Here is a 21,271-nt window from a genome sequence, read left to right on the forward strand (position 1 = left end):
TAGGGCCTCAGCATCATGCCCCCAGGTCTCCACAGCCAGTCACTGACTAGGACCTGCAGCTGTTAGGGCTCCACGGGCGTTGCCTCATTTAAGTCCTCTCAGCAGGGATTGTTATTACCCCTATGTATATGTGAAGAAACTGTGGCTCAGAGAAGTTAAGTGGTTTGTCCATGTCACACAGCTGTTAAAGTAGCAAAGGCGAGATCCAAGCCCAGTTTTCTTTCACTCCGAAGTCTGGTGTTTTACTTCCTCTTGGCCACAGCAGTTACTGTCTGTCCCACACCTGTGGACTGAACCAGTGTCTCTGCAGCCCCCCAGAAGTCATCCTGAAAGAGATCCCACGACCTTTTGCCTCTCTGCCTTCTCTAGACCTTCCAAGGTTCAACACCCCGTAAGGTTCCCAGTGACCAGTGTTCTGCTAACAATGTTGCTGGCCAATACAGAGAGGGGAGGAAGTGGTGAGAGTTTTTGACTCTATGAGACTTACTTGAGCCTTCCCTGCCCTCCCTTTTGGCTGTTCACCAGCAGTCAAATGTCACCTTCTCTGTTCCCCTTGGACCATTTCCCTTTCTGCCCCAGGCAGACTTCCTCTTTTGGGGCCTTATGGCACGTGGTACACACCCTCGTGGCAGTGATCACATTGCAATGCTACCATTGGCTCACCTGTTTCTGGACCTCTGGACTTCAGGTTGTTTTTTTTTTAACTTAATTTTTTAAAAAATATTGATTTTATTTGGCTGCGCCGGGTCCCAGTTGCAGCAGGCAGGCTCCCTAGTTGTGGCTCGTGGGCTCATCAGTCTCAGCATGCATGTGGGATCTAGTTCCCTGACCAGGGATTGAACCCGGGCCCCCGGAATTGGGAGCACAGAGTCCCAACCACTGCACCACCAGGAAAGTCCCTTAACTTAATTTTTTAGAGAAATTTTAGGTTCATCCAAAAAGACTCCAGGCTTTTTTTTTTTTTTAACTGAATTTTAAAGAGAAGTTTTAGGTTCATCCAAAAAGACTTAAGGCTTTCTTTTAGGACAGAGACTGTGTGATTCATCTGTCTCTCAGCACCTAGCAAGGCATCTGGCTCATAGCTGGGGTTCAAATGCATGTTTCTCTAGTGGTAAGTGAGGCAAGACACACTGGAAATGATTAAAAAACAACAGAGAGGGCTTCCCTGGTGGCGCAGTGGTTGAGAGTCCGCCTGCCAATGCAGAGGACGCGGGTTCGTGCCCCGGTCCGGGAAGATCCCACATGCCGCGGAGCGGCTGGGCCTGTGAGCCGTGGCCGCTGAGCCTGCGCGTCAGGAGCTTGCGCGTCCGGAGCCTGTGCTCCGCAACGGGAGAGGCCACAACAGTAAGAGGCCCGCGTACCGCAAAAAAACCCAAAAAAACAAAGAGATGTATCCTTACATGCATCTTTGCTGTTGAAAATGAAGTCGGTGACTGTTTTCTAGGCATTCAAGTGTAGTTCTTTTTCATGGCCCTGCCCTGGTTGGTTTTCAAGTTTGCCCTGGAAGCCTCAGCCCAAGGAGAATCCTCCGTCCAAGAAGCCTCTCCCTGGCAGCAGTACCGCGTTTGTCCAGAAGATGGCGGGCGAGGCCAGCAGGCAAGCGCCGCAGGGCGGCCAGAGCCAGGCCTGCACAGGTGACCCCTTTTCACAAAAGATGCGGGCACCTGAAGCCTATTTGCCAACCCTATAAATGCGCATGGGCGATAAGAACTGGCCTTCTGGGAAGGTTCTCGGGCTGACTTCTGGGAAGAGGAGGCTTTCTGGGAGGGCGTTTTGGGGGAAACGTGGCAGCAGGTGGTGAAAGCGCTGCTCCTCAAAAACCCCCCTCTGAGTAGAGAAAACACTGTGGAAAATGAACTTCCTACAAAGCAGACACAGCCCTCAAACTCTGCGTGATTCGGGACGACATGCTTTTCGCCTCTTGAAGCTCATTTGCTTTGGAAATGGCTCCTAGCTCCGTGACCACCTCCCCAGCTGACTGGAAGCTTCTCTCGGGTCATGTTCCCCCTTTGCACGGCTCTGCAAACTCCAAACAGGTAAGGAAAGAGCTTCTGACTTGAGCTGACTGGAGAGCGGTGACAAGCGAGCGAAATGGCAAAATGGGGAGTTTCCAGCACCATGGGAATTTGCCAAGTAGCTGTTTTGCAGGGCTGGTGAGACCTACCCACGTTTTCTCCTTAAAGCCAGCCGTAATGGCTAAGGGAAGGCCAGCCAGCCCCTGACCCTGCCTCGGGGCGCAGGTGTGACCGTGGGAAGAGGGGAAACGTCTCTCTCCTCTTGTGCTAGACCAGATTTTAAGGCTGCAGCCACCCCCGCCCCCATTTTCCTTCTGACCTAAATCTTCCCTGAAGCTGAGCTGGGCTCTGGGCCAGGGTGTCAGCTGTGGACAAAAGGGCCCTGTTTGGAAGGCCTGGCTACTGCGTTTTCCTACACAGCCTGACAAAGTGTGTCGAACTCCCCCAAGTCAATGTGATAATGCAGAATGCAGATAAGGCAGTGGCCTCCGGCCTCCCTCCCAGGAAACCATAAACACTGCCCCCTCGTGTTTTTACCACAAGGCAATGGGGCTGTTTATAGGAAGCGGGCCACTCCTCGGTGCCCGCGTCTGGCTGATCACGTGGTGTGTGCTGTGCCGGATGCTTCTGCAGGCAGGGCTTGCCCTGTTTTTTCTGGCTGACTGGGGGAGCTGACCATTACTCACGGCTTCTCCCCCCTCCGCTACACTCCCCAAGCACGGCCCCTCCCCCCCCACCCCCACCGCCTCTTCCTTCTCCTTCCAGCCCCTTGGCTCCTCTGCCTCTGGCTTTGCAGGGGTCCTGGGAGAGGACTGGGCTGGAGACCCGGGCGAGTCCTGCTGAAACTACCCGCTGCTGTGCGGACTTGGCAGACGGGCCTTTCGGCTTGTTAGGTGCAGGTTCTGTTCCCGTAAGACCGGGGTAATGACATGTGCTCTGACTTGCCAGCTGTCTGTAGGCCGCGTTCACACAGACAGTGCAGATGACAAGTGGCGTGTGCAGTCAGGATGGGCGGGGCTCTCTGTGGACCTGGAAGGTGGAAGGAGGAGGGAAGGTCGAAAGGATGAGAGGGATTTCGTTCATATTATGGGGGAGGGAGTGCCAGGCTGGGGAAGTGGTGGGAACAATGGCACAATGACAGGAATCCATGGACCATTTCCTAGGAACGGTGGGGACGTCATTCAGGTTTAAAAGCTCTGTGTGTGCGTGTATGTATGTGTATACACGCCCATGCGTGTGTGCCCATCGTGGAGAGACCCAGTTTCGGAGGCCCTTGAAGTCCCGGCTCATTGCTTTGGAGAACACTGCGAGTTTGTAAGGATCACATGCGAAGGAGTGTGAGGAAGATTAATGCGGCCGTTTGTGTATGAGAGGGGATTGGAGAGACCAAGGGGAGGGGCTCATCCTGGGGACCCCTGTAAGTTCCGGGCCAGAGAGGATGGGGTGGGAGGCCAAGATGGCGCCTGGAGGACAGACACAAAAGCCATTACGCAGAAAGGATCAACAGTATTTGACTGAGTTTAGGCTTCCAAGACAAGGAGGGTGGTAGGACCCTGGAAGAAACGGACAAGGCCGTAGAGGAAAGCCTGGTGAGGGGAGAGCGTTCAGCTTTAAAGGTATTCCACCTGAAGTGACTGATATCATTTGGCCAAATATAAGCAGTAACAGGTGAGAAGGATAGTGGAAGCACAGAGCTGCTGGGACTCCTCCAACAGGCTCTCCCCATACTCTGGTCTCCTGGGCCCTTCAGAACGTGCTCTCCGCCCTGCCCCTGCGTCCTGACTCGGCCTCCAGCTACCAGTCAGTTTAAGGAATGGAGAGCAAACCTCGGCCTAAGTGGAAAATCCCTGGCTGTGGCTGGGCTTCCCTTCACCAGGGGCTGCTGCTCCTCTCCCTGCAGAACCAGGATTCAGCTGTTTTTGCTGGATAGGTAGACAGCTGAGCCGCATTTGGCAGGCTCTGTTTTGGGAGTAGAGACCAGGGGTTCTGCCTAAGAAGTGGGGAGAGAAACAACAAAGGTGGTAGATCCTTTTCTGGAAAGGCAAAAGGCATCCGGAGGCATTTTATTCCTCAATTCAGCCCCTTTCAGACAGCTGCTCGTATGATTGATGGAGACGTTTATTTGCTGCAGTTTTCCTGGAATCACTAATCTCTAGTAAATGCTCAGCACCCTGCGGGAAAACACTGCTAGCATTGTGAGGTGTGCATTTTAATTCTAAGGGAGTTACAGATGCAGGCAAGACATTGATTAAATATAGAACTGGCAGGACCAGGTAGGTGTAAATGCCCATGGGAGGAGCTGGGTGGGGGAGGGGCGGCCCGGCTCTGCGGCTAACCAGCCCCTTCCTCCCTCCAGACCTCAGTTTTCTCACCTGTAAAATGAGGGTATTGGGCTGGAGGACCTCCAAGTTCCTTTTGTACCCCAACATTCTGCGATTTATTTTGAGTCATGGTACCAGCCCGGACCTGGGTTCTGTGGGCAATGGTGGAGAAGAAAAATTCACAGACTTTGCCATCCGGAGAAAGCCACCTCACAACTGGCCATTTCAAGCCTCTTGAAAGCTTTTGAATCTGTCTTGATCAGCTCCGCAGAGTTCTGGTCTTGTGGGCCAGTGTCAGATTTCACATCGTTCGAAGCTTGCCTCCTACCAAAAGCCAGTTGTAAGAAGTAACTTTTACGAGAGATGGTCAAAGACTAATTTTCAAACATCTTAAAAAGCAATTAAACGCTTTTCTTCAAAGGGAATTTTATGTGGACTTGAGATAAGATGGATAAAACTCTGGCTGTGTCTGGGAGAGGGGACCGAGAGTTCCCAGGCTCCTCTGTGAACCCCCAGGCTCCATGGAGCACAGTTTGAAAGTGACCGACCTAAGGGTCAGACAAGCTAATGACAGCTACGGGGACAAGGGAGGTCCCTGGTTCCAGGTCCATGTTATACCTTTGCTTTTAGCAAAAGTGACGTAAGGACCAGCAAGCACGTGAATGCCTCCTCTGTATCTGCTATGAAGCTTCCGCCGAAGACACTGTATGTCACATCATACAATGTCCTCCATGGAATGCCCTCATGTGAGAACTTTCTTTCAGCAGTTCATATGAGGAAGAACTTTCTTTCCCTAGGAACTAAACTGTCCTTCAGTTCTTTGTTCTAAAACAACCAACCAACCAATAAGCAAACACTGTGTCTTCCCTGAGAGGAGCTTTTCCGTAATAAGATGTGTATCCCTTAATGTGATCTCCTCTTTGTGCTGTGTGGTGGGTTGGCACTTGGCATCCATTTCAAGCTCCTTCTATGTGTCTTCCTGTGCCTGAGAGGCTGGAAAGCTAAAAACATCATTTCTCAGGTTCCCCTGCTCCTAGGATTCTGGATTTAAGTTAGTTTCCACTACTAGATGCACTGATCCAGTATCTGGAGGTGGAAGTGAAGGGAGGTCGTCTTCATGCTGCACTGGCTCTTGCCGGTGACCAGCGTGATTCTGGGTGTGGATGTCTCTGCAGCTGTGACTTCATGTCTAGTCACTAGCTCCACGGGTGTCGGTGGGGTGGCAATGCCTCCCAGATTTTGAAACTGGAGTTTTGGCAGTGTGCTACTGATTTCAATGATTCTGTGTGTTGAGATTTTATTCTCTGCCATCCTGATTATGGCAGAGGTGGCAGCTCCCCTGATGGGCAAGTTAGGTGCCAGGTTCTGATTGCCATTTCTGATGGCCCAGCTTCGAGTTCTCTTCTCATGCTCTTTCCATGATCTATTCTGTAAGCACTGAATTCCCTATGTTACAGCATGTTTCCTTAATCAACAAGAATGGATTCTGTTTCCTGTACTTGAACCCTGATTAATGCTCCATGGTTACCAGGATGCTTAGATCCCAGGCTTATTGCTCCTTGTTGAAGCCCGAAAGGGTCTTTGAGCCTCAATTTCCACATCTAAACTCATGGTAGTAATAATCTCATTATGTTAAATCTTTCCTTGAATCTCTCACCATTGCCTCCTGCCTCCCTGCATGACTAAGAGCTGTTTGAGGTATTACAGCTTACCAAGCCCTTTCTCCTATTATGACTTGACCCTCACAACTACCACGGGAGGTCAAAGGGAGGGTTTATGATAATTATAAGACCACAAGGTAATTGCCATGAGGGAGGCATAATATGGCCAAAGAATGAATGGAATGCTCTGGGTTGCTTGGGGGAATCGGACAAGGCTTTAGCCGGATGTGGCACCCGAAGTTTGAAGAACGAGATGTCTAGAGAGAGAGGTAGGGTGAGACTTTACCAGCAGAGGGAAAAGCACGCGCAAAGGCTTGGAGGCACGCGCGGGCATGCACGTTGAGGGGAGACTGCAAGCATGAGCTCAAGACTGTCCAGGTGGGCTGTGGGAGGGTGGTGGCTGGACGGGAGGCAGTTATGTTCAGGACTGGGACTCCTGCCTGCGGGGAGTTTAGGTTTCCCCCTGTAGGTGGCTGAGGGGCAGGAAGCAGCCTGAGTGATCCTGCTGAGACCGCACGGGGGAAGGGTTGGAGAGGCCAGGTTAGAAGCAGAGAGAGTGAGCAGCCTGTAGGACACACACACACATACACACCCTGGGTCTCTGGTTTGGACAGCTGGGCAAGTGGTGCTCACTGAGAAAGGGAGCTCAGGAAGAGGAGCAGGTTTGGACACATTGAGTTTCAGATTATCTGGTAACCAGATGATTTACATAGGTCTGAAGCTGGAAAAAAGGTCTGTCTGAAGGTGTAAGTTTTAGATCAATGTTTAGGTGGTGGTTGAAACCTGGAGTGGATGAGCTTGTTTAGGGAGAACGTGAAGACTGGGGAGGAGGGAGGATTGAGAATGGAGTGGGAGGACCGTCACTGCTTAAAGGAAGAGAAACCTGTAAACGGGGAAGAGTGGAGAGAGATGTAGAAGGAAAATGAAAGGAGGAGAGGAGTTTAAGGGGGGATGCACTGGTCTACAGTGTCAGAATTGCAGGGATATCCACAAAGGCAAGGCCTGGAAAGTTTCCTTTGGATCACCAGTGACCTTGGTAATTCAACTCACTTTCAACAAACATATACTGAATGCCTACTATATGCCAGGTACTGTTCTTAGAACTTGGGATATATCAGTAAATAATTCCATTCTAGTGAGGGGAGACAGCTGATAAAGAGTGAACGTTAGCAAATAAATGTATTTATAGCATGCCTGCGTGTGGCAAGTGCCTATAGATAAAAAAGTCAAACATATTAAGAGGAAAGTCAGGAACGCTGGGTAGGGGTTGTGATTTTTAATATGGTGGTCAGAGATTTACATGTGAGCAAAGACTTGAAAGTGGTGAGAAGTCGACCATCTGGGGAAAAGCATTTCAGGCAAAAGGTATAGCCAGTGACAGGGCCTCAGGGTGGAATCTGCCTGGAATAGCAAGGCAGCCAGCATGGCTCGAGGCGAGTGGGTGAGGAGAAAATAGGAGATACGTCAGGGAGGTAAGGGGTAGAGTGGAGGCAAACCTTCTAGGGCCTGGCCGACCATTAGAAGGACTTTGGGTAGCAACAGAGTGTTTTGAGCCAAGGAATGATATGGTATAACTTATGCTTTAAAAATGCAGATTAGGGGCTTCCCTGGTGGCGCAGTGGTTGAGAGTCTGCCTGCCGATGCAGGGGACACGGGTTCGTGCCCTGGTCCGGGAGGAACCCACATGCCGTGGAGCGGCTGGGCCCGTGAGCCATGGCCGCTGAGCCTGCGCATGCGGAGCCTGTGCTCCGCAGCGGGAGGGGCCACAACAGTGAGAGGCCCACGTACCGGTTAAGGTGGAACTTTTAGATGCACTTTATAATAATTAAAAGTTTAGGGGCTTCCCTGCTGGCGCAGTGGTTGAGGGTCCGCCTGCCGATGCAGGGGACACGGGTTCGTGCCCTGGTCCGGGAAGATCCCACATGCCGCAGAGCGGCTGGGCCCGTGAGCCATGGCCGCTGAGCCTGCGTGTCCGGAGCCTGTGCTCCGCAACGGGAGAGGCTGCAGCGGTGAGAGGCCCGCGTACCGCAAAAAAAAGAAAAAAAAAAATGCAGGTTATTCTGGCTACTGCATTGATGATAGACTGTAGGAGGGGAGGGTAGTAGCAGGGAGACCTCCTAGTGGAGTAATCCAGGCGAGAGGTGGTGATATCTTGAGTCAGGATGGTGGCACTGGAGGTGGTCAGAAGTGTCAAATTCTGGATCTATTTTGAAGGTACAGACAACAGAATTCCTGATGAATTGGGCTACAGGGCATGAGAGAAAGGATTGTTCTGAATTTCTTAGCATGAGCAACTGGAAGGAAGGCATTACCCTCAACTGAGCTGGTAAGGATTGTGGGTGAAGAAGGTTTGGGTTCGGAGATGAACAGTTTATTTCTGGACATGTTCAGTGTGAGCTGTCCGTGAGACACCTGAGTGTAGATGTTGACTAGGCATTTTCAGAGGCCTGGGAGGGGTGGATGCCAGATTGTCCATGTTGGGGAGTGGATGGGAGGTGAGGAAGTGGAGACTGTCCTATAAGCTTGGCTGTGGAAGGAAGGTGTACTGTATGGTGAAAGTGAGAGGGAAGGGATGGATTGAAGGAGTTTTTTTTTTTTTCCGGTATGCGGGCCTCTCACTGCTGTGGCCTCTCCCGCTGCGGAGCACAGGCTCTGGACGCGTAGGCTCAGCGGCCATGGTCACGGGCCCAGCCGCTCCACGGCATGTGGGATCTCTCTGGACCGGGGCACGAACCCGTGTCCCCTGCACCGGCAGGCGGACTCTCAACCACTGCGCCACCAGGGAAGCCCCGAAGGAGATTTTTTTTTTTTTTTTTAAAGAAGAGGCATGAGCTTGTTTACAGGAAGAAGTAAAGAATCCAGTAGGAATTCCTAGGCTGACAATTACAGAAGAGAAATTGTTCCTGATGGAGCCAAGTCCTTGAGGAAGTCAGTGATAATGGATACATCTGAACATCCGGAATGTCTTGTCTTCTGCGGAAGGGTAATGCTGAGGGCGGACCTAGAGAGACTGCTACGTAGTGGTCATGGAGGGGCAGAAGGTTGAGAGAGTTTAATTGATATTTCTCTAAGATAAGAATTAGGGTCAACTAAGAGAGAAGGGAGTTGAGTTGGGAACTTGAGGAAAAACACGAATGTTAGAAACCTGAGGGGAGTGGGAGAAGTCCGGGAGTTTCTGAGAGTGGTGAGGGTACAGCTGATGCTGTGAATTTGTGGGGTGCCATTCTTCATTGTAGTGAGATGTTCTCCGGCAGTCCTAAAAGTAGCCCTAGTACAGAAGGTGGATATTTAGATTAACCCAGGTTTAGGAGTTTATGGGGTGGATGTGATAGAAAGGCAAGAGGATGATGATAGCACTGGGGTGAGAGGACAATGGAAGTGAAACCATGTAGATGGGGAATGAAGTGAAGTCAGGAGATGCTGACAGACATGGAGAACCAGGTAGAGTCAGGAGCTCAGAGGTCAGGATGAGGTCAGAGAGTAGGTATAGTGGGAAGACCTGAGTGAGAGCTGGAGAAATCAAAGATTATGATCTGAGAGTGCAATGTTAAGGTTAAGACTGTAAGGATGAAGTGGTTTTGGGTGGTTGTAATATAGGAGGTGGGACCAAGGGGATGGGCAGCCCAATATGGAAAGGAGTAAAGGTCAGTGGAGCTGAGAGTGTTAATGACCTGGGGACTGGGAAGCTAGATATCGTTTACATGGATTCAAAATTCCCCTGAGATGATGCTGGGAATTGGAGTGAAAAGGAAATCAGTGGGTCTGGGTGATAAACTCTCAGTGTAAGTTGGGGAGAATGTAGGCAGCTCCTAAAGAATCATAATGGGGAGTTGGGAACAATGTGATGGTTGGCTTAGCCACCAGGGAGGGAGGGAGATTTTCTTCCTAAAAGCTGAAGAGGAATGGCCTGGTAAGTTCATTCTTCTTTCTGAGATTCCTCTGCCTAATTTTAGCAGCTTGTACTTCATTTCACCTCCTTCTACTGCTGACCATTTCCAGTCTCTTTCTTTTACAATAGTGTTAGGTCCTTGAGGGCAGGTATAATATATTCTCATATTGGAGGTACTTAATAGATGTTAATTTAAAAATGGAAAATCGGCCAGATTGTGACTGGTGTTGGGTACGTTACTTGAAACAAATGCACGAGTGCTTTATTTTGCCTCCATCAGTGTGTTGTTTCAACACGAGCACCCCATCCCCTAAACTCAAGGTCAGGATGGCTAGCCTCACTTGGAAGATACAAGAGACAGGAGATTCTCGTATGTGTCACCTCCTGAGACCTTGTGTCTGGAAGTGTCTTTGAAACGTGAGTGGTGCTTGGGCTCCTGGTGACCTGACAACTGATGGGGAAACACAAGGACCTGGAAAAGATGCCAAGCCCCGAAGTGGCTCCTGGAAACCGAAGACTCTACCAGAAGATCAGTTGTACAATGAACAGCAAACTGTACTCAAAGGCAAATATTTAATTTGAGGTGGGGCTTTATTTTCCTTATATCAGAATAATACAGACTTTGGATCAAAGCCTCAGGGACTAATGACAAAAAAAATTAAATTATGTGTAATTATATGCCACTCAAAGACTCCTGGGAAGCCATTCAAATATGCAAGTGTCCTTTGTGAAAGGTGGTGTTGGTTCTTCCTGATGGAGACAGGCAAGCTGAAGAGGAGGTGGGCTGAGTGGAAGTAATTTCATTTGATAAACTCAATTACCGCCTCTCAGCAACTGTAATGGGTTCTGCCCAAACAATGGAAAAATGATTATGTGTCCTACCCCTTTGATGATCCAAGCGAATAAAAGAAGAAATAACAAAGTTTCTAGAACCTGGCAACTTTAAGGCAAGACCAGATCCTAAACTGTGAAAGATACATACAGACGCATTAATACATATTGGATTGACCCATTTAGCTCCCTGGTGGATAGCAGATATTTGAATACCAGGGACAGAGGGAGTTTGGTTGCCCCTTGAAGGCAGGTACCACGTTTAACACTCTTTGGTATCCTTCTGCACTCACTCACCAACAGGCCTTGGCCATGGTCAGTTTGGGGAACGCTCTGTTTTGTTGTTTTTTTGATGCCGTTGGCTACCTAGTTTTCTCTTTAGGGTGACTGTAAAAGGCAGTTTTATTTCCCACCGTGATTCCGTGTTAACCCTTAGAGACTTAGATCTCTAAAAATTAGCAAACAAAACCACAGCTTTAGCCAAAAACTAGTTATGGGTTGAGTTGGATTAGCATTATTCTTTTCATATCACTATGCCTGCTAACAAATGTTTTGCCATCCCAAGTCTTAGCCCCTGTCTTTGTCCTAACCTTCAGACCCACATGCCCAGCAATTTACTGACTGTTCCACAAACACTTCAGATTCAATCCTTCTCTTCTCCTCTCTACCTTGTCCCTTGCTATCCTCCCCAGTTCCCCTGCCCAACTCCTTGTAGTAACCTAGGGTCACCTTTCTCTCAGCTAGTCCAATGGTTACTTCCCAAGCATACCTCTCCCAACTTTCCTCTAAATCTGCCATCTTTTCTCCAACTCCAGTAATACAGTCCTAACTCATGTATTTGTTACCCATCACTTGGATGGGGGCAGCCATTTCCCTGCTGGTCTCCCTGACCCTGTCTTCTTGCTGACCCATCCTCTGTGTTGTTGTTGGAATACTCTTTGAAAACAAAGGCAAATAAAACCAAACCTAAAGGGATCATATTGCACATGGCGTGGTGGTTGAAGGCACAGACTCTGGATTAAGAGGCCTGATTTGAACCCCAGCTCTACCACAGCTTGGCTGTGAACCTTAGTTGCCTCATTGGTAAAACTAGGACTAAAAATAATCCCTACTTCAGAGGGTTATTGTGACAATTCAGTGAGAAAATTGGTAAAGAACAGTGCCTGGTACAGAGTTAGCATTCAGTAGGGTTAGCTATCTTTAGCCTTATGAAAACCCTTCAGTGACTGCCCACAGCTCACAGCAATAGTTTTCACACTGTGCTTTAGGAGGGCTGGGGTTTGTGGTGTCATCGTGAGTTTTTTGTTATTCTGGGGGAAGGAGGGAGCATTGACACACAAGATTATTCAGGGTCTACTTTTGTTTCAAAATTTATATTTACATTGTAGATAACTCTAGTCTTCCCCTAGGCTTTTAAGTTTAACCTGAAAATTTCATAATTCTATTTGTCACTCTAGCAAATATTTATTCGATAGAATCATGTTGAAGGGGGCCCACTCTAATTTACTCAAAAATATTCAAACTGCCTTTAACATTCAAATTCTATTTTTAAGTGCTCCAACTGTCCAGTTAATCAACACTATCTTCTGAAGTATTTATGTAATTGTTTAAAAGATATGAAATTAAACATAAATAAGGTAATTCCTGATAGTCTACATAAACCTAATGCATCTTAGACATGATTTTAAGTTGAAAATTCTAATACACATTATAAATTAGAATCATAAGCTTAATTTGCTAGATACTCTAATATGTAAATTCTCTTAAACATTATATGGGACTTGAATATTAGACTTACAGAGATTGTTCCTAAATTTAACATCTTACCTTTAGTACAGATTTGATTTATTTAATCATTGCTATACTAAGTTTTAAATCTCCTAGTGTTAGAAAGGCACTTATCCAATAGGAAAACAATTGTGTTATTTCAATTTGAGTGACTCAGGGCTTCTGACACAAGTTTCTCATTGATCAGAGAAAACCCTGAGCAGGCCACAGAGCTTGATTCTTGCCCATGACACTGGAACAGGGCTCTGGTCCCTGACCTCCAAATGGGCACCGTAAGCCCATTCCTCTGCATTCAATATCAATGTACACATTGCCTGATTTTTGTGACAGTTTATTACTTTGCCAAGATTACAACAAACTCTGCCACTGCTTCGGTTAGAGGTTACATTTCTTTGACTGACTTGATATGTTTGAATGTATTTTGCTCAGGCTCTTTATACTCTCACAAAATAATGTCATCTCTGAATTTTATCGTCTGATTTAAGAGGGGATAAACCTCCTTTTTCTCCCCCATAGTTTTCACTCTGACATGGCTACCACTATAGCAGATATTAAAATGGGCATCCACAGTCCTGACTTCCACTTCTGCCCAATATAAAATAACAAAAACTAGATTAACCCTCCTACCTAAAACCTAAAAAAAAAAAACCAAAACCAGACAAAATATAAAACTATAGCTCTCAAGACTTTGGATATCAAGCAGCAAAGAACAGTAATCCTTGAAAGACCAAAAAATGAGTGAGTCTTGCCGTTTCCCCAGCTTTTACTGCCTGGAGAAAAATTTCAGGCTATGGATTAGGAAAGGGGAATTCAAAAACTGTCCACCAGTCTTGAGTTAAAGAGATGGAACTGAAGTCTGGGGAAGCCAAGATGGCTAGACTTTTCATACTAGAAAACAGGAGATAACTGCACACAGAGTTGTAGAGATCCGTAGAGGGTTCCCCCTTAAGTATGCTGTTGAGTAGTGATCAATGCGTGGATGTGAGGAAACTACCTGGGGGGCCTGGGAAAGAACCGCCTGAAGGATTAGAGGGGACAGTCACCAGACATCACATATAGTTTAGCACAGTGCTTAGTCCCAGTAGCCAGACTAGAAACCTCATAACTCACAGGGTATTTCTTAGAGTAACTAAGAAGGGTTTTCCCTTGGTAATGGGGAAAATGAACCCTAGACAAAGTGCTGTTCTGGTACATAAAAGAAAGGCCTGTATGAATCAGTGTTTTCAAGTAACTGCATCTTAGAAAAAATCTTGAAAATATTTGTAAGAGTACAAAGTATTCAGTACCCAACAAGATAAAATTCACAATGTCTGGCATGCAATCAAAATCTTCCAGGGATGCAAAAGAAACAAATGAAAATACAGCACATAATGAGAAAGGTCAATCAATTGAAACTGACCAAAAAATGCTACAGATGATAGTTAGTAAACAAAAATTAAAACAATTACTGTAACTATATCCAGTATGTTAAAAAGCTATAGAAAAGATTGACTATATTAAGTAGAGACATGGAAGATACATTAAAAAGACCTGGACTGAACTACTAGAGGTGAAAACTATAATGTCTAAGGTGAAAAATACAGTGCATGGAATTAATGGCAAGTTATAAACTGCAGAAGAAAAGGTTAATGAACCTGAGACAGTAATGGAAACTATTCAAAATGAAACAGGGCAAAAAAGAAAGAAAAAAAAAAAGGACAGCATCAGTGAACTGTGGGACAGCTTCATGTAGTCAAAGTATCCCAAAGGAGAGGAGAGAAGAAAAAAAATCTCTAAAGAAATTATGACTTAAAAATTTCCAAATTTGATAAAAGCTATACATCTACAGAAACAACCCAAGTGCAAAAAACATGAAGAAAGCTAAAGCAATGCACATGATAATCAAATTGCTTAATACTTGTGGCAAAGAGAAAACCAACTGGGCAACCAGGGGAAAAGGACAAAGGAACAAAGATAAGAATGACAACAGAATTATCACTGGAAACAATGTAAGTAAGACGACAGTGGAGCAATATTTTTACTGACATTTTTAAAAATGTTGACATAGAATTCTTTACCTAGTGACATATCCTTCACTGTGAAATAAAGGCTTTATCAGACCTAAAAAAAAAAAAGCTGAAAAAATTCATCACCAGCAGACCTGTGCTACAAGAAATGTTAAAGGAAGTTCTTCATGTAGAAGGAAACTTATATCAGATGTAATCCTGGATCAACACAAGAAATAAAGAGCACCAGAAATAGTAACTATGTGGGTAAATGTATAGCTTTTTTCTTATTTAAATATCTTTAAAAGTAGTAGAATTTTAAAGCAAAAATAACAATGTATTGTGAGCTTTATAACATGTAGAATTAAAATGTATGACAATAATAGCACAGCAGGAGGGGAGAAATGGAAGTACTATTTTAGGGTTCTCATACTCTGTAAAGGAGTAAACACTTGAAAGAAAATATGCTTATTGGAAGCAACCACTATGGAGTCTAGTGAATGAGCCATCAAAGGAGATAACAGGAACCACAAATACTCAATTAATCCAAAAGTGGGCAGAAAGGGAACAAAAGCCGATGGGACAAGTAGAAAACACATATCAAGATGGTAAGTTCAAACTCCAGCATAGCAATAATGACATGAAATGGAAATGGTGCAAGCACCCAAATTAAAAGGCAGAGGTTGTCAGATTGGATAAAAAAGCAAGGTCCAATTACATGCTTAGAATAAATTCATTTTAAGTATTGACGATTTAATAGGGAGAGGTTGGTAAAAGGCTGTTAGAGGAATAAGGTTTGAGGATCTAATTAAAACATGGTGACTGTAGTTGACAACGTTGTATGTTACAATTAAAATTTGCTAGGAGAGTAGAACTTATGTGTTCTTATTAAAAAAAAAATAGGGCTTCCCTGGTGGCACAGTGGTTGAGAGTCCGCCTGCCGATGCAGGGGACACAGGTTCGTGCCCTGGTCCGGGAGGATCCCACGTGCTGTGGAGCGGCTGGGCCCGTGAGCCATGGCCGCTGAGCCTGCGCATCCGGAGCCTGTGCACCGCAACGGGAAAGGCCACAACGGTAAGAGGCCTGCGTACCGAAAAAAAAAAAAAAAAAAAATTAGGTGATGGATGTGTTAATTAACTAGATGGTAGAAATCCTGTCACAATAAATAATATATATAAAGATATAAATAGGTTTATAGTAAAAAAGAAAAAGAAATACTAATTATAGCAGCTATATTAATGTCAGTAGATCTCAGAACAGTGACCAGACACTAAAGAGAGTCATTTCATAATGACTTCAACTCATCAAGAAGATAGCAATCCCAAACATTTATGCATCTAAAAACAGAGTTTCAAAATATATGGAACAAAAATTGCTAGAACTGCAAGGAGGAGTAGAAAAATTCACAATTATCAGTAATGACTTCAACACCCACCTCCCTCAATAATGGATAGAACAAAGCAGATAGAAAATCAGTAGGGGTATAGAAGACTTGAACAATATTATCAATCAGTATGATTTAATTGATACTTTATAGAACACTCCACCCAACAACAGCGGAATACGTATTTTCCTCAAATGTACACAATGTACCAAGATAGAACAAATTCTGGCCTATAAAGTATGTCTCAATACATTTAAAAGGACTTACGTCATATAAGTATGTTCTCTGATCACAGTGGAATTAAACTAGAGGCCAGTAAATGAATGATATCTGGAAAATTCCCAAATATTTGCAAACTATGTAACACACTTCTAAATAACACATGGGTTGAAGAAATAAAAAGCAGTATTAGAAGGTATTTTAAACTGAATGGGAATGAAAACACAGGATTTCACAATTTGTGGGATACCGCTAAAGCAGTACTGCTAGGGGAAATCATAGGACTAAAATGCCTGCATTAGGAAATAAAAAGGTCGGATAAGAAGAGCAAATAAAACCAAAATGTAAGCAGAAAAGGGAAATCCTAGAGACCAGAGAGGAAATCAGTGAGAAAGTAAATAGACTCAGACACCATAAATACAGAAAAACCAAAAGCTGGTTCCATGAGAAGATCAAGAAAAATAAAGCCCTTGTCAGACTTATCAGGAAAAACAGCATGGATGACCAGTATCAGGAATGAGAGGTGATGCCACTTTGAAGAGAGTAATAAGGAAATATTGTGAACAGCTTTATGTCAGTAAGTTTGATAACTTAGAGGAAATGGAAAAGTTCCTTGAAAGACACAAAGTACCTGTTTTTTCCCCCACTCAAAAGAAATGAGTAATTTGAATATTAAATAAATTGAATTTGAACGTGCCTGAATTATATTAGAATTATGTTTTTAACTACTTGCTGATTTTCGCTAGGCTGGCTTTCCAGTTTTTCAAGCAAGTGTGCATGCTTCTGTGTTCACGTGCATTTGCATGTGCACATGAGAAATTTTGCACGTTTTCTATAATTAAATATTTTCCAAGTTTCATGGAAAGGAAGCTTCCTTTCCATGAATGCCAAGTGCTTGAGGGGAAAGGTCTGTCCTTCTGACCTGAGCTGTAGACAGAAAACTTCCAAGGACTGAATGTATGGACATATAAAAATCGAAATCACTGGAGTTCCCTTCCTGATTAGAACTCCATGCTTCTCAGTGTTTGCAGGGATTAGGAGTGTGTGTTGTCACAAGCCCTTAGCTATGGAAAATCATGAGTACTCGTGTTGTAAGGGATCCTGGAAGACACGTGAGAGGGGCAGAGTCAGCACACCAAGTCAGCATGGTGACTGGGAGCCCCTGTGTTTCCCGGGCTTCTGCCCCAAGGAAGGGCTTTCAGAGCTGAGGGATGAGGTTCTAGTGTCAGACACGTGGGGCAGTTTTCTCCAGAGTCTTGGACAGCTTGAATTTAGGACATCTTAGTCTGTCCCACTTTAATTAGAGGAGACTAAGCTTACGGCAGTCCTCCTTAGAGGGTCCCTGGCTAGAAGCTAGGAGACTGGGAAAATTCTCACCCCCTACTGCCTGAGAAATGTGTGAACAGGAAAATAGGACCATTGGAGGAAGAGGCCTAAAGGGAGACTCAAAAAGGACACTGGCAGTGAGAGAAGCAGGAGAACTGGAGACATTGGGGTGAGCTGGGGAGACAGAGTGGGCTTCAGGAGGGCTGTGTCTCTTGGGTTGTGTGTGCCCAGGGGGCAGGGAGAGAAGAGGCGGGGCCCACAGAGCCCTGGTGCTTTCTGATACACGTGCTATGTGATATTTTCTGTTACTTAAACCTGTAACATTCCTCTGCGGTTAGAGGACGTATTCCTTATTTCAGATATTCGTAGATGATCTGGCCAAGGGGACTCTGGCTGCCAGCCATATTCCAGAAGCTAATACTTGGAGGGTTTGTATGACAAATTGCTTGATTCGTGTGTTATGGATAAGCTCATGGATGGCGTTCCTATTGGATTATTAAGGGCTACTTAGGCTGTTTGGGAAGACCTCTGCTTCGAGTTCAATTCCACAAGTCCCTAAGGAGCACACGCTGTGGGCCTGCATCTTGCGCTGGATTCCCTGGGCCTGGGTTCCGGGCCCGGCCAGCAGGAGCTTTCAGTCCAATGAAAGAAACAGGGCGAATTAGAGGAGGAGCAAAGGAGACAAGATTGACATTCAGAGTATGACCCACAGAGGAAGGGCTCAGGCACCTGCAGAGGCAGGGCCAGTGTGGGCTGGAGTTTTGGAAAGGGCCGTTCTTACGCCGAGTGGTGTTAGGACAGATATCAGAGGGCAGACGTTGGGTTGGATGGTCCGTTCGGCCAACACAGGGTGACTTTCCCTGTGTTATGAAAGGTTCAACATCTCCAGTGAAATTGACATGATTTATCACCCAGGTGAATAAAGTTAGTGTCTAGGAGTTTAGGATTTAAGGGACTAGAAATACCTGTGTGGCTCCATCTGGAAAGATGCCTTAGGGTCACTGTATGGAGGGGACATCAGGCCCTTTGGGGGGGTGTGAGTGGCCCAGGGCCCCTGCACATGTACTTCTAGGCACTGTTTTCTCCAGGGAGATGGGAGAGAGGGGTGCATTGGCTTTGGTCTACAACATTGAGGTTATCATTAAAAGTTCTTTAGTTTTCCTCAAAGGTGGAAGGGATCTCTCCAACTGTCAGATTGTGGGGAATGTTCATGAGGTGATAACTCAGGAACATTGTGGGGCCTGGGTCCTGTTTTGAAGTCCTTCTCTGGCTGTGTGCTCTTTTGTAACAACTGAGGATACCAGAAGATAGGGGTGGGGTCTGGGGATCTCCAGCACGTGTTGCTTCATGGATTTTAAATAATTCTGTCTCGGGGCTGCATAACATTGCAATGCGTGAACTGTTCAAAGTTTAACGAGATAGTACTCTTTCATTGTAGAGCTGGGTTGTTTCTATTTATAAACGGTATTGCTATGTCAAATTTAATGATTTCTTGAAGAGGAATGTCTTAGGTGCAAATTATGTAACAATTTAAGAAAGGAAATCTGAGCCGAGGATTCCAAAAGTGGGCAAAGAAACTTGAAACCAGCACGAGAGTGGCCGCAGTCAGTTGTCCTGCCTCCTGGGATGCTCTGGAGTTTGTTCTGAATCCCTGCCACTGACCTGTGTGAGGTCCCCTCAGATGCTATGTAAAAGTGACTGTATTTTATTCTTCTCTGTACAGTACAGGAGGGGTGGGCCCCCTCTATAATAGTCTGATCAGAAAAATGGAAACTTAAAATGGCATTTTTCTACTTTGTAAAAGGACAATTGGCTTAGCAAAACCTTTAACTGATCATCTCTGTGCATCTAAACTTTTATTCCTGATCACATTGGTGGGACTTTTGATTGGGAGAGGAGATGGAAATTAGGGGGCTTTAAACCAAAAGCCTGGAGTCCCTGCCCCCTCAATGGAAAAAGCAATGAGTACAGTCAAAGCACAGGATTCAATATATAAGAACTCAGGCAAGTTAAAAAAAAAAAAAAAAAGAAAAACTAGAAAGTACGGCAAACAACACTTGCTGAGCTTCAGAGTCAACTCTATGGTAGAACCACAGAATCTCAGCCTTGGAAAGAACCCTTGACCCCTTGCCATGCTGAGTGTATGAGGTCTCCTGGCAGATGGGCAAGGAGCCTTTGGGGCTAGAACATTTCCTGGGGCAGGGAGGTCACTACCCCCATGAGGTACTTCTGGATGCTTTTATTGTGGGCAAGCTCTTCTTCCAGTGGCGGTGTCACCTGCCTCCCTCAGGCTTCCTCTGGTGGCGCTCAGTTCTGCCCTGTGGAGCGACATCAAGCAAACCTACCATCTCTGTCCACCTTTCAGCTGCTTGTAGCCATCATCGTGTTTCTCTCCAGTGCCCTCATTCCTTCTTTTTTTTTTTTAAATTTATTTTACTTATTTATTTTTGGCTGCGTTGGGTCTTCGTTGCTGTGCGCGGGCTTTCTCTAGTTGTGGTGAGCGGGGGCTACTCTTGGTTCCAGTGCACGGGCTTCTCATTGCAGTGACTTCTCTTTGTTGGGGAGCACGGGCTCTAGGCGCGTGGGATTCAGTAGTTGCAGCACGCGGGCTCAGTAGTTTTGGCTCGTGGACTCTAGAGCACAGGCTCAGTAGTTGTAGCGCACGGGCTTAGTTGCTCCGCGACATGTGGGATCTTCCCAGACCAGGGCTCGAACCCGTGTCCCCTGCATTGGCAGGCAGATTCTTCACCACTGCGCCACCAGGGAAGCGCCCCCCCCCATTCCTTCTTGTTCCTCATTAGACAAGGGTCCCAGACCCTTGCTGTCCTGGTCTGTGTCCTCCAATCAAGTCCAGTCAATGTCTAGCAAAAGTGTGGTACTCGTAATAATGTTTTGGTGACTAGGACTTGATGAGCAGTCCCACTTAAAGCCTCAGTGGGTAGGGGAAACCTCCCTGCAGTGACTTTTTCTTCTTTGTGGGACAGTGAGAGTAACGAACAGAAAAAAGCAGACCTACTGATTCCACCTGACTTTAGTTATTCGTGGGCTTTCTAATAATGGGGCCAGTTACTTTTCCAGGTCACGAGGGGTTGTGAGGGGGAGAATGGATAAAGGAGCATCAGAGAAGAAGAGTTGGGCTTGACCTGCCTCTTCCCAGCACAGAAAATAGGGTCTCTTTCATTTGCAGTCCTAGAATGTAAGAGATGCAAGATTCTTGGAGGTCACTTCCCTCAGCCTCCCCATGGTCATATGACAAAACGAATGCCCAGAGAGGTTAAGTGACCTGCCCAAGATCACGGAGATATTTAACGACAGGCCCTAGCCCAGAGCCCAAATCTCTAGGATTCCTTCTGTTAATTTCTGCTGCCTCTACCTCTCTCCTCTGTTGCTCTCAGACTCAACCTCTGTACCTCCCCGCAGGCCACGAAAGCTCCTTGTCCCTCTGACCATTATTTTTACCTGAAAGTTTTCATTTTGAAAACGCAAACGTCAAAGTCAGAAGATGCCTTGGCACCTTTTTTTTTTCCCCATGAGAATATTTGGTACTGTGGTTTGTGGAGAAAGCTGACTTAGCAATCTAGGTGATGTGGTTATCAAGAGAGAACGGTGGCCGTTGAGATAATGTATGTGTCTAAATATGTCAGCAGGTGCAAGAGCTGTCTTGTCCCACTGGGGCTACAGGAAATATATTCACCCAAATATACAAGTCACAGGTCAGAGAGATAGCATAGTACCCAAGGGTCAAACCAGCCACAGTGTGGTTTCCATAGACATGTGACCTCTCTAAGGTCAGAGGAACAGAAATGCCCATCTCTAGAAAATGCCTGAGTGTTCATGTGGGCACCTGTAGGG

The 21,271-nt window shown here is 46.1% G+C and overlaps 1 protein-coding gene across 3 annotated transcripts in view; it reads left to right on the plus strand.

Moving 5' to 3' along the window:
* The first annotated feature begins 1,716 nt into the window (after positions 1-1,716).
* LOC115854048 (uncharacterized) overlaps positions 1,717-21,271 on the plus strand; it is an 85,794-nt gene continuing 66,239 nt past the window's right edge. For all 3 annotated transcript variants that reach the window (XM_070046820.1, XM_070046822.1, XM_070046821.1), the window contains exon 1: positions 1,717-2,036. In XM_070046820.1, the coding sequence (XP_069902921.1) occupies positions 1,944-2,036 (93 nt within the window). In that variant the 5' untranslated portion in view covers positions 1,717-1,943. The remainder of the gene's footprint in view (positions 2,037-21,271) is intronic.

The sequence above is a fragment of the Globicephala melas genome, chromosome 12 (genome assembly GCF_963455315.2).
Source record: "Globicephala melas chromosome 12, mGloMel1.2, whole genome shotgun sequence".
NCBI classification, from domain to species: domain Eukaryota; kingdom Metazoa; phylum Chordata; class Mammalia; order Artiodactyla; family Delphinidae; genus Globicephala; species Globicephala melas.